We start from the raw sequence: 13,013 nt of genomic DNA, 5'->3' as shown, positions 1-13,013 counted from the left end.
CTGTTCTAGAGCATGCGACTTTTGTGTCTTTTGAAATCATGTCCATTTATTAGTGTCTGTGTGTGGTGATCCCCCTGTGGCAGCAGCGCTTGCCGAGCTGCGCGTGGTGCAGGCCTCAGGTGGTCTCTGAGGAGCATGCTGTCGTGCCACCTCGCCTCTGGCCAGGATGCAGAAAATAACCAGAGTCTCACCAAGGGCTCCATCCCCGCACGGAGAAAGAAGCTACAGGGTCTTCGCATTGGCTTTGAGGTGCTAGAACCGCTGAGCCCGTCTCCCTTCCTCTCTGTCTGTTGGGCTGTAGCTGGAGGGCTGCCTGGGGAAGCCCAAGAAAGCGTCAGTGGTTGTCAGTGGCTCCAAGTCCTGGACACATCCCGCAGGCAGCTGCTGGGGTTGCACCCTGGGCCCGGTCAACTCAGCCCTTTAACACGAGGTCACGTGTGGTGGCATCTCCATGTTCAGGAACGACTGACCAGCCCTTGGTAGCCCTGTGGGGGTGACTCTCCGGGGGTCACATGCAGAGACAGGTGACAGGAGGAGCCTGCAGCCCTGTGGCCGGCTCTCCCGGGCGGGGCTCACAGTGGCCGAGGGAGGTGTTACCCAGAGACGCATGGGAGAAGAGGTCCCAGAAAGCTCACCCCCTTTACCCGGGGCTTCCTGCCCCTGGAAAGCACTCAGACAAGCTTAGCTTTTCCGAGTTCATTCAGAAAGGCTGCGGCAGGAACGGGGACAAGGAGGCACAGGGTGGGTGCCTCGGAGTCGGAGCAGGAGCCAAACACCATCCCAGCCGAGGTCCCTGAACAGTCGGGCTGTGGGAGGAGGCAGAACGGCTGGGGCTGCCAGGCAGCACCCGTGGCTGCCCGCTCTGGGCAGCTCCTCCCTGAGCAAGTTCAGAAAGGTCAGCTCTCCTGAGAGCACCTGCCTCCTGGCTCCTGAATCCAAGCCTTCAGCGGCTGCCCTTTGGGTTTTATCAGGAAGTGAATGCTGAGTAACATTGCAGACAGGGGCTGGGAAGAGGCCTCTTTGAGTTTTTGACCAGCAGCGGGGTGTGACTGCTGAATCACTGGTCATCGAGAGCCCAGGGAGTACGAGGTCTCGGACCTCAAAGGTCATAAGTAGTTTTTATTCACTGCCAGCTCAGCCCTTGTAAAGGTGAGAAGTTCTGTAGCAGCTGCTATTTTGTGAAGGTCAATGTGTAATTTTTTTAAAAAACGGAGACCTTTAGGCCATGTTGTTTATTGTCTGCTGGTACAAAAACGAATCGTTAACCAAGAGTCCAAGAAGGCTTTGGAGAATGGTGGGGCCGGCCCTGCTTCCCAGGAGACCATGGATGATGGAGCCACAGTCATTGCCACTGGCACAGAATGTCAAGTTTTCTCAACCATCTGATAAAGTCATGGTTTAAAGAATTTGAAAAGCAAATTTATTTTGGATAAGGGGCACTGTGGCAGACAGAGTCGAGGGCCTTTTGAAGACCTTGAGCCGCTCAGGAGGTAGCACACGCTGCAGCAGATGTGCGAGGCCGCTCCACTCTCACTGACGCTGGTTGGTGTGACCTTCCCTTGCACAGAGTCCCCACAGTGAAGGCCCAGCCTGAGGGGCATCCTGTCACCCCCAGACCCATCCTGGAAAAGGACAGTTGGAAGGATGCCCCCCTCATTTATGCTGTGTGGCAAAACCCGCTGACTGATGCCAGAAAGTGAGGACACGTTTTGGAGGGACCTTCTCTGAGTTCCCATTCCTGCTTCTTCAGAAGCAACTTGGGGAGACACAGTCGGCCATCACTTCAGCGTGTGCTTACCCCAAGCACTGGTTTCTGCCACTGGCTCATCTCGCCGTGGGCAGTGCTACCCCTCCTGTGATGGGGTGCAGGTGCACAGCCTGCCCCCGTGTCACAGGGCATCCTCACCCCAAGGGAGAGAAGCACAGGATCGAGCTGGTAAGCTGGACAGAGTCCTTGCTGCCAGGGCCCCGGGTCAGGGAGATCAGGCATGAGCCGTGCACTCCCCACTGCTCCTCTCCTGAAATTCGCTGAGATGGTCAGTTATGGTGTTGGCCTCCTCGGTTCCCTGATGACCTCTCCACACTCAGGGGCACGACTGTCAGACAGGAGTGAGCAGGAGAAACCCGCCAACACCACGCTCACCTCACGGACTCCTGCCTCTGGGCTGCCTGGTTAGGAACCGTGGCTCACCTGCTGGAAGGTCTTTGTGAGCAGGTCATAAACGTGCGTGACAGTGAGGCAGGAGCCACGGCTGCAAACAGGGCTCCGACCTGGGAAAACACCCGTTTTGTGTATTTTTAGCCAGATGTCTGCATGCTGTCAGGACACTCCTGGGAGGGAAGCTCACACCTCTGCTTGCCCTGATATCAGCTGCTGTTGCCCTAAAGAAGCGAGGGGACAGTTTGTGAATCTTTTCCTCCATGACTGAGCCACATACCTTCAGAATTTCCTTGCCTGAATGTTACCTCTTAATTTGCTTTATACTATGAAGCAAAGTAGATGACTTCTTTCAGGGTATGAAGACCCAAAATGAGTCTCTACTTTTTAGAAGAAGCTCCTTGAGTTGGCTGCAGTCACATTTCACCCCCAGATGTCACATCACAAGTACAAGTTGAATGCATTCTAATGTACTGTTGTTAAACCACATAAAGCTCCATCCCTCTGCCAGAATAATATGGACAATTGGGCAAACAATTCAAGCCAAAAAACAGAGGCATTCACCTGGATTGACCAGACCCTGAAGCACGCAGTCGGTAGCCTCTCACTCTCATCCCAGGGACGTGCCACTCGCACAGTTTGGAGAAGCGCCCTCGCCTGGGAGGTCAGGGCAGTGTTGGAGATACAATGATAGTGAAGCTTTTTCAAGTTCTCACCCAGCTCTCAAAGGGGACTTTGTTTTGTGATTGTTCCCGGGACAACTTCTGAATATTTTCCAGTAGAAAAGGGAAGATCGTTCAGTGTCTGAATGTCTCAGATGCACCATCGCTAATGGTTCTCCATGCGGACCTGGGTAGTGTTGTCTGGTCTGTCCCGGCCTCTTTAACACCCCATTTCCCTGGGAGAACGGACACAATGCTCACAATATCTTCCCTGCTCGGCACACACGGCAGCATCCGGAGGACCACTTCTGTGGGGTCGTGGAGGGTACCGGGGTCATGGCGCCATCAGATGCCAAGCAGTCCTGAGCCTCACCCAGCAGTAGCACCAGGATGGCTGCTTCTGTGTCTCTGAGACATTGAGATCAGAGAGTGAGGCACACAGCCTCTGCTCAGCGTGCTGGTGCGAAGATGTGCCTGCATGTAAATACACAAAGGGAGCCGGCGTGAAGAGCCCTTCATCTCCCGCTCACCGTGAGCCGAGGTCCAGGGCCCCTCTCCTCCCGCCGTCCCATGTGGGGGCAGCTGTTCCCAGCCCAGCCCCTCGGCGGAAGCACAAGGCTTGGCGGGCACACAGGCTGAAGCAGAGAGTCCTGCTCTGTGCTGGTCCACAGGCCGCCTGTTCCCCTTCACTCACTCAGCTTCTCCTGCTGACACCCCGGCTGGTTCCTCTGTTTGTCCTTTCGGTCTCCGTGTGCCCTGATCTCCCTTTTTTCTCACCTTCATTTCTCTTTCCTCAGCGGCTCCTGTTAGCTCTGCCACCCCTGTCCCCTTGTCTCATCCAGACAGTGAGTACCATTTCCTCCATCTGTCTCCTGCAGGTTGCTTTCCGCCAGCCACAGGGCATGTGCCTACTGTTTTCTTCTTCCCCAGCTGATAGTTCAGCTCTGTGGACAGAAAGCAGCACCGGGTTTTGGAGAAGCCAGTGAGAGGAGAAGTAGGCCCAGGGCCTCCCAGATTTGAGGGAGGCAGCACTGCCCCCAAAGGAGGCAAGCAAATACAGTCAGTCTGGGCAGAGGACCTGCAGGCCGGCTTCCCGAGGCCCTTGCCTCAGGCCAGCCCCGTCCTGGTGCGCTGATATTTGGAGAAGCCAAAGGAATTTGCCAAGAAAAATTTCTATTCTGCAGGGTCATAAGAAATGCACCAGAGTGTTGTGTTTCTGCCCTTCATTTTAACTGGCACAGTTGGGTTCATACTGAAATTGGATAGTGAGACCATACATAGCTTTGGCTTTCTCCATAAATGCATACATTCCTCATAAATATTTGTGAGCAAATAAACTGTGTCTGGCAAATGTGCCTGGCAGCAGGCGCTTAGTGAGATGATTTAACTCTTCTCAGGAAAGCCTCGTTTTCCTCCTCTGTAAAGTAGGATGGGGAAGTGGCCCTCTGTCCAAAAACCCAGACCCACATTAGGGTGCTCGTCAAGCTGCACTGCCCGCCCCCAGCGGCGCCACACAGCCGGGCACAGACATGCTCGCCGGCCTCAGGCGTTGTCACTGAGGCCCACTCTGCGGTCTGGCTTCACGTGGCCGCCTCATCCTCGGGAGCTGAGCGCCAACCTGCTGCCAGGGATTCTGAACCTGGCGCTCCGGGGGAAAGAGCAGAGCAAGGCGACAGCTGAGTGGGTCCCGGTGTCGCGCTGATGCGCACTCCAAGGAGCGTGCGGGGTGGCAGGGCTGGACTCTGCCTGGTACGTCAGAGGTCCTGCATGCTGGGCACGGTCTCAAGCAGCAGCTATAGCCCCGCGCTCAGAAGCCCGCAGTGGCACCTGCTTGACATAGGAGCAGGCCCGCCACCCCCACGGGGCGCTCCCCAGGCCGTGTACTAGACAGCAGGAGCTCAGCCTGGGAACCAGACACGGCCAGGGCTCGTCCCAGCTCCATCAGCGTGAATGCATCGCTCAGCCACCCGAACCTCTGGCCTCTTGTCTCGCGAATGACGGATCAGTTCTGCCCACCTTTTCATGAAATCTAGGATTAGGTTCATAGAACACAAAACAGTGCCTGTCACATAATAGCTGGAATTAATAATAATGAATGCAGGTTATATTATTTCTTGCTTCATGAGAGTGATTTGTCAGCAAAGACTCATAATCTTTTTAAAATATCTGTATTCATATTGATAAATTGGGGAAGAAATTAAGAAAATACTTCTTTACCATTTCTTTCTTTTCCTTATATAAAATGCCTTAAAAAATAGACAAAATATATACATATCTGTATATATGTTTACTCATGAATTTATCTCCATTCCCGCCTCACCTATCTGTGCCATATCTGTCCTTCATGTTTCCATAGCAACCTGGCTTCTTCCTGCCCTCACGACCACAGAGCCACCCAGTGAGTACAGAGTTGTCTGCTGGCGGCCGGATTGCTGCTTGTTGGGGTCTGGCTTCCGGCCACAGCAACCCCTGGTTTCCCCTTGTCCTAAAAGCAACAGCTGTGAGTGCATGGAGGCCCCTGGCCCCATGTGGTGCCCTAAGCATGCAGTCTGCTTGGCCAAAAGAGCAGGGTGATGATTTGAAGGATATTCTGGGCGCGAGGACAGATGTGCCCCCAAGTTAAAAATAGAAAAGGATCAGAGAAACTGAGACAAAGGGAGAACACTTCTTCCCAGCTGTTGTCCCCCCTCAGGAGCTTGTGTGCGCCCACATGGACACAGGAGCAGTGGGAAGGCTAGCAAGGAAAGGAACAGGAGGACATGGCTATGCAGGGAGAGGTAGACGGACATGCTCCGAAGGGAGGGGCTGCTGCTTGCTGCCAGCAGGCCTGCCTTTGTCTGGCGCAGAGCTGGGAGGGCTGAGCCGCAGGCACTCTGAAGGGGAGGCGTTGTGTCCCAGCCCCAGTCTCCCCTCCACACCAGAAAATGGCAGCCAGGAAAAGCATAAGCAGGCTCCCTCAGTTTTGTGTGCTGAGAATCCCAGTGAAAGTTCTGGAATCCATCTACTCCTTATAGAGTCTGGGCCAAACCAAATCGTCTTTTCTACTGTAGAAAACATTACACTTCATCACGACCCTACCATGTTCCAAGCTAGTCCCTAATGAAGTGAGCTTGTGTATTAGGCCTTAAATCCCCGACCAGTCAGCCGGAGCATGTGTGTGTGTTTACAGTGTGTGTCACAGCTGTGTGGGAACTGCAGATTTTATGGCATTTTTGAGTGCACCAAAAATGGCATGCACCCCACTGAGCAGCGCTCAGAGCAATGGAGCCGGCAGAACGCAGGTTTGCAAAGCTCAGCTCCCACTCTGTTCCTGGGGCCAGGGCTTCTGGTGCATAATTGAGGGGAGAAGAAAAGGCTTGCCTGGTTCTGCGTGTTGCATGAAATGGTTCTTTTTTCTGCTGCAAATACAGCGAAGGGCCTGCTTGCTTGGTTTTCTCTGTGTGTAGGTCTGCGGTAAATTTTAATTCCTGGTGCTTTTGAGGTTTCGTTTTGTCAGCAGAGCTGAGTGGGTGACAATGAACTCTGCTCACACAGGTGCGATTCAGATGATGCTGCTTGCATTTGGAAAGGGACGCAACCAGCAGAGCCCTTTCTCCTCAGGGCGCTCTGTCCTTCCCTCCCGCTCAGGGCAGCGTGCGCCCAGGCACAGGAGGCTGCAGGATGCGTCTGCAGGGCATGTGCCGTGTGAGCGTGTCTCGTGGCAGAGCACAGCCCTGCATCCAGAGGTTTCCCTAAGGAGAAATTAGGTGTTTCTCTCCGATGTGTATTTAATTTTAAACATCAGACATGTCTGCCCACGGATAAGACGTTCAGTAGTGGCATCCAAAGAGAAGGAAGTTTGAGTCTTTTTTATTTTGAACCACTTGACAGCTGACCCCAATTGTAGGCCCAGAGGGATAAAGGATGGGCAGTCACGGTTGGGCAGCAGCCTGTGCTTAGCATAGACATATTCCTCAACAGTGAGACAAAATGTGGCACATGTGAAAGGCAGTGGAACTAATAACAGAGGAGCCAGGACACGCAGACATCTACTACCATCAGTCAGGCAGCAGGATTGAAAATACTCTCTCTTCTTTTCACTAGAGTTGGGGGGCAGTGATGAAGGGGGGGCGTGTAAAATCATGAATGAATGAAGGTGTCCTAAATAAAATCAGAGGAGGAATTGCCCATAGTATGTGATCCCCGTGGGGCACCCTTGGTCAGAATGTGCCAGAACCCGAGCCGTGTCCGAGAGGCACGCGTTCTCTTAGCTCACAGTGGACAGGTGCGCATGACTTGGTTAAAGCATTTCTCTCGAGTTGTTTTTGAACAGTGGTGAGCTCTGGGCAAAGAGCTAGTGCTACCCCCTTCTTTGCCCTTCCTGCTTAGCTTCAGCTGAGAACAGCGAGAACTTCCTTGGCCTGTGAAAATCAAGTTGGGAAAACAAAGATGCCTGTGGACGAGGTGCAGCCATTCGGTAGTACAAGGGAACACAGAGCAGCGTAGGACAGAGAGGGACGCAGACAGACCCAAACAAGGAAACTGTTTTTTGCTGTAAAAATCAAACTCCTGTGTTATTGATGCAGCTATACGGCTAAAGAAATAGCTGGACCCACACATGCCCCCGTGTTTAATGTCAGAGAGCTAGAGGGTCAGTTTCTCATGTTTAGGGTGGGCAGAACCATTGACTCAACCCCCAGAAGGAAACCCATTTCCTGTTCTGCTCTGGCCTCTTCCTTCATGTGTGTCTCATCGGGGGAATCCCATCTGGGCCTCTGGGGTCCTGGGGGTGGCTGAGCAGAGAAGGGAGGGATGGTCCCCATGCCCCCACCTGCCTGCACCCACCAGACCTCGCTCAGGCCCTGCCCTCCTCTCTCCTCATTGCGGCAGAGGAAACATGAAACAACTTTTCTTGATGTAATGTAGTATTTTGTTCTTACAGGGCACACGGTCCACGCCTTAAAATCCTGGGACTTTTCCTTCATAACCACCGTTCCATTTCCGCACCTTGTTTCCCAAGGATCTGGAGACATTTCTGGGATCTGTGGATAATGACCTGCTTTCTCCTTTTCCTCCAGCCGTCCGCCGGGTCACCTGTGACGGGTCCTGACAGAAGCCTCTCCCCAGTTCAGACCCGGCGCACCTTACCCCCGGGTGGTGCTGACATGCATTGTCATGCAGTATCTAATGCCTGCTGGGGTGGTCAACCACATGCTCTGTATGATTTTTATTATTCTCCTTCTTCCGGGTGATTTTACTGTCTTCCCAATGTTTCCTATATATGCTGCTAATTTAATTTGATTTCTCCTTTTATTTAGTCTGTGATTTTGTTGTTGATTTTTCTCCCTGCCCATTGTTTACATCAGTTTCTAATTTTTTTGTATTTTCCATGTGACCTCCACTTTCCTTTCAACCAATCATGTGCGTGCGTATCATGTGACTCTGTCATGTGGCTTGCATGGTGCTGATGATGTCGTCCACGCTGGTGAACAGAAGGTAAAACTCTTTGTTCTGATTAGTGGCGTAAATTTGGGACACAGCCTGGCAGCCGGGCCCACGCATTCCCTCCTGTCTCAGGTTTCTTCAGTGAAGCCATTTGAGAGATTGCCTCTTGTTCTCGATTCACACCCAGAGTTCACCATTCTTTGCAGCCTTGACATGACGATTTGATACCGTAACATTGGTTTACTATTTTGATTCAAGAAATTTGGCCATGCAAACTGCTATCTACAGGATACCACTTAACCACGGCACAGTTTGCAAACTTAAATTTTTACCAGATAGTTCATAAAAATTATTTCCCAGAAAGTAGTTTTGTAAATCAGCTTTCTAGCATTGTTGTTTGACATTATCCAGTAGTTCTGAAAAATCACTGTTGCTCTAAAATGAGTCAATTCTGTGAAAATGTGAAAACATATCTGTTTATAATGTTGAAACATTACAGAGAGAAATGTATCAATTGCAAAGGTTGTATTTGCTCAGAGCCAGTGAGAGTGCTTCATAGTTTTTATGCAAATGAGAGACTTAAGAATTTGGAATTAGAGCAGCTTGGCTGAAATTGCTGAGGAGTCACTTTTCAAGAGTGACTCTCCCCCGGGCAGGGGGAGAAAAATCATAGCAAAAATCACTTGGGAGTTACTGGGACTGGAGATCTCCGTGTCATCAAGAAGCCCAGGACTGACCCTTGCAGCAAAAGAAATAAAACTATAGCTTAATTAAGTGCATAGCAGTGACAAAATGATGAGTTAATGTTGTGACTGTCACAACCTTGTGAAAGCATTTCTCATTTCGCCTAAAGAGGAAAGGAAGCCTCTCTGCTCACAGCTCCCCCAGTAAAATCAGACACCTGTCCGAACCCCCCGAGGGCCACACGCGTTCTGCCCTCGTCTGACTGACAAGGTCTACCTCAAATCTCAGCCTGAGGTGCGGGTGGCCGCCCTCATCAGAGGCCGACTGACACACACCAGGGCGCCTGGGCGTGCGGGGCCGCCGTGTTCCCTCCTGGCTCTGACCGCTGGTCGGGCCACATCCACGCCAGCAGGACGCCTGCAGCTTGCCGTGCATGTCCTGTCCCTGGTTTGTCCTCTGTTGCCTGCTCCCCCGTGTGCACCTCGTGTCTGCTCCCTGTCCCCGCCCTCCCCCTTGACCCCTCTAAGGACTTCGTCTTTCTGGTCTGGCCCCCATGCCCCCCGGAGTCCCACTGACAACCAGCCTCCTGGGCAGATGGGTTGGAGTCACCCCGTTTCCAGAACGGAGATGTTTGGTACGTTGTCAGGCATAGAGGAGGAACGCCCAGAGCAGAGAAACGTGAGATGTGCTGATACCTTGAACTGACCTTTAGAAGTATCCTAATCTCGAGTCTCAGGGCAGAGAATCTAAGGCAGGAGCCTAAGATCTTTGAAATTCCAAGTCCTGCCCCAAATACTGTGGTCCCATCATTGCCCCAGGAGGGCCCAGGCTCTCTTAGACCTGTGGTGGCTGCTAAGGCTGCTCTACTGGGACCTTCCTTCTGAAATCTTGAGTGTGAGCAGACGTTGGGTTGAAACCCACTAGTTCCTTTTCCTTTTTAAAGCAGCTCGGGCCCTTTCCGTGCACTGCTGCAATTCAGAGGGAAGCAAAGCATGGCATACACGAGGTAGAGACTGATTCACTCCTCAGAAGAGAGATCTCAGACATTCTAAGCAAGGAAGAGACATTTGCCGATGGCTCCTGCAGGCGCCCTGGGGACTCACCTGGCCAGTGGTCCCGGCGGCCAGCGGAGTGCGGCCCATCCCGAGAACCGCCAGGAGCCACAGAGGTCCTGAGCACGGCTGCCCCTTATCAGGACACATCCCGGGGCAGCAGACGCCCCCTCGCCATTCAGAAAGGGACAGGCAGAGGACCTGTCATTCAGATGAGCCGTTGGCAGCCAGAAATGGCCTTTTTAATAGTAGAATTTAAGGGACTGGGGGGTCAGAGCAAATGAAGTTTACAGGGGAGAGAAATGAAGCTCAGTCAGGGACCCCCACTGCATCTCCCTGGGCATTAGCGAGTTGAGCCGGGTTCCGGGAGATCTGGGTGAGCAGGGAGTCGGTGTCCCTTTCTCCCGCCTCCCGGCCCACAGACCCTGCCTGGGACGCACTTACACCCACGCTCCCTCGGTTCCGGGCCACGTTGCTTACGGGTCAGCAGAGGAAGGCCGTGAGCTCTGCCCCGGGGACTCACGACCAGGAGGTCGGGGCACCTGCCCCAAGAGTGCAGGAGGGTTTGCTGTGACAGCAAAGCACCCTCAGTGCCAAAGGTAACTTCCAGTGTCAGGTCAGGGCCCCAGCACAGGATCGGCTTCCTCCTGTGGCTCTGCCCTCTCCCCAGAGGCTGTGTGAGGGGGACCCGCACCCACCCGCATGCGTGTGGTGAGCCCCCATCAGTGTGCTGCACGACTGAGCATGGATCCTCCCGCCCGTTCATAATGACCTTTTTTCCTTAGCTACTGACACTCACTCATACTAGGACATGCTGATTCTGAGAAACTAAACTCCTTAACACCCACTCTTCCTTCTCAGATTGGAAACATCACTAACCCCCCTTCCACTCCTGCCTTTATCTTTTACAGCTGTGTGTCTGGATTGCCACGGTCTCTGGTGGGTCGACATAGGCTTGTGAGCAGGGGCTCTGCTCTAGTCGCCCTTTTGGGAGGACCCCCTGCACAGGTGTGCACCGGCGATGTGTGCCAGCTGCACCTGTGGGCAGGGGCCTGTTTCCCCAGGGTTTGCCAGAACCAGGGCTGAAACCTCCCAGGTGCTTCGTATTTCTTCAGAAGTCATCTAACCTCCATGGCGTAGTGTTGAAGCTGTGCACAGGCCTCCCCCCACCACCTGTGGCCTCAGAGGCTGGAGCCCAGTCTTAGCAGCGATTATTTCTGCCATAACCTCCTCAGCCTCGATCAGCCCCAGAACCACAAGACTTACCTTTGTGGTCATATTTTCTTTTTAGGATAATGAAACAGAGGTAATTGATCAATTAATCTGTTGGTGTTCTCATGACACTCACAAGAAGGGAATTGGTATTTTTGTGGCTCGGACTGTCAGCATTCATTTGTGACTGTTTAATTTGCACTCCACCTGTCATCTGCCCCCACCACCCGCACCCCCAGCATACACACTGGCATTCATAATCCCTGCGGGAACGGGTGCAAGCAGACTGGGTGGAGCGGATGTCCCTCAGCTTGGCCAGGGGGAACCAAGCGCCCCCCTCCGAGGGCTGGGGACTAGCCGTGCACATGCCCACCCGTTCCGTGTCCCAGCACTGCCTGAAGCCGGGCACGAGCATGTCAGCATCGGGTCCCACTAGCGTAAGCAGATCTTACCAGTTAAGAGAGAAGAGCTCAGGAGAAAAAGAACACTTAACTCCCAAGGCCTCATTTGGGGAATCGATGCTTAAGACAAATCTCTGCCCGCCCCTACACTGCTGGCTCCTCTCTGACACTGTCAGAAAGCGACCTCACACCCCAGAACACCCAGAGCCTTGTCAAAGGGGGCGTTGGGAGCATTTGGGGGTCTGACAGTGTTTGCAGCATAGATCACATTAGATTCGTTTGCTTGACATCTGGGTGAATAGCTTGGTCTCAGCAGAGTGAGTGGTCTGTCACTGAATTCTGATGCCGTTAGGAAATGTGCTGACCTAAGGACCGTGAAACTTCTGACCTCTTGATTAATTGTGAATCTCCCTGAGTTGGGGAAATCCCACAGACTTCGTATTTGAGCAGCTAAATCATACCTTTTGGACTTTTCAAAACAAGTAACAAAAAGGCATATGCAAGTTTCAAATTGCTTTATAAACAGGATTTTTAGTGCCAGATAATTTTATTTGATAGAAAAAGTAAAACATTCTAGTGTAGGACCTACATCCACCCTGAGTTTAGGCTCAGATGCCCCAAACTGTGCAGTCCCCGTGGGGGAGCCGCGTGGGTGAAGAAGGAGCCCACCTCAGAATGCCTGCTGGCACCTCAGCGTCTCACTCAGAAGATACAGCTCTCGGGACCTGAGCTTTTTTGAGTGAGAAGCAGAATGTCATTTTCCTTCTAAACTTCACAAACACTGTCTGAGCAGCCACGGACTTTGGCATGGAATTCAGGTGCCCAGCAGTGATTTTCTGACCCCCAGAGCTTCTGCCTCAAGGGAAGGACATGAAGCTGACTTCAACTTTAGGGCACAGTTGACAAAAGCACAAAGGAGAATCTACAATCTGCAGGGCTAGAAATGCGCATTTCAGCTGCGGCTCCTCCGCCGCAGCAGGTCCGGTGCGGGCCTGTGGTGTTTCTGGCTCTGTGGTCTCTGGTGCATCCTTTCCTCTTTGCACGCCTGATCTACATTCTTTTGGAAAACACCAGAACTGCCTAATACCTCAGATCTGTTATTGGAAAGGTTTATTTTTAAAGTACTGCTGTTTTAGTCTTTACATAAAATATTTGGGGGGGAGTGGGGAATTTGACTTGTGGCTGAAGCTAAACTCGGAGGGTGTAATTAACCCCAGGGGTTTTCTTGGAGCAACCTGCCAATTGCTGCTGAATTGCAAACCAACATTTACAAATAATTACAATATTGGTTTTGCTGAAATTACCCATAATGATTTCAGTCAGAGTTGCCATCTCAGAACAGAGGGCACATTGGGGCCCTCTAAATAATTTCCTCTCCTAATGTGTTCAGTAAAGCAGAGAGCCTCCTAAATGCCAAGGC

The 13,013-nt window shown here is 52.4% G+C and overlaps 1 protein-coding gene across 31 annotated transcripts in view; it reads left to right on the top strand.

Moving 5' to 3' along the window:
• The window catches only part of NCAM1 (neural cell adhesion molecule 1), a 265,834-nt gene that overhangs the window by 230,108 nt on the left and 22,713 nt on the right, over positions 1–13,013 (top strand). For 11 of the 31 annotated variants that reach the window (XM_073239793.1, XM_073239778.1, XM_073239792.1 and 8 more), the window contains 2 exons: positions 3,618–3,665; positions 5,177–5,218. The exons of 16 other annotated variants lie outside the window; for them this stretch is intronic. In XM_073239793.1, coding sequence (XP_073095894.1) covers positions 3,618–3,665; positions 5,177–5,218 — 90 coding nt within the window. The remainder of the gene's footprint in view (positions 1–3,617; positions 3,666–5,176; positions 5,219–13,013) is intronic. 4 more of the 31 variants (XM_073239780.1, XM_073239779.1, XM_073239804.1 and 1 more) reach the window with 1 other exon arrangement.

This window comes from Manis javanica, chromosome 6, assembly GCF_040802235.1.
Source record: "Manis javanica isolate MJ-LG chromosome 6, MJ_LKY, whole genome shotgun sequence".
Taxonomy (NCBI): Eukaryota; Metazoa; Chordata; class Mammalia; order Pholidota; family Manidae; genus Manis; species Manis javanica.
The sequence above is the reverse complement of the archived record's forward strand: the minus strand, read 5'-3'. Positions and strand labels throughout refer to the sequence as shown.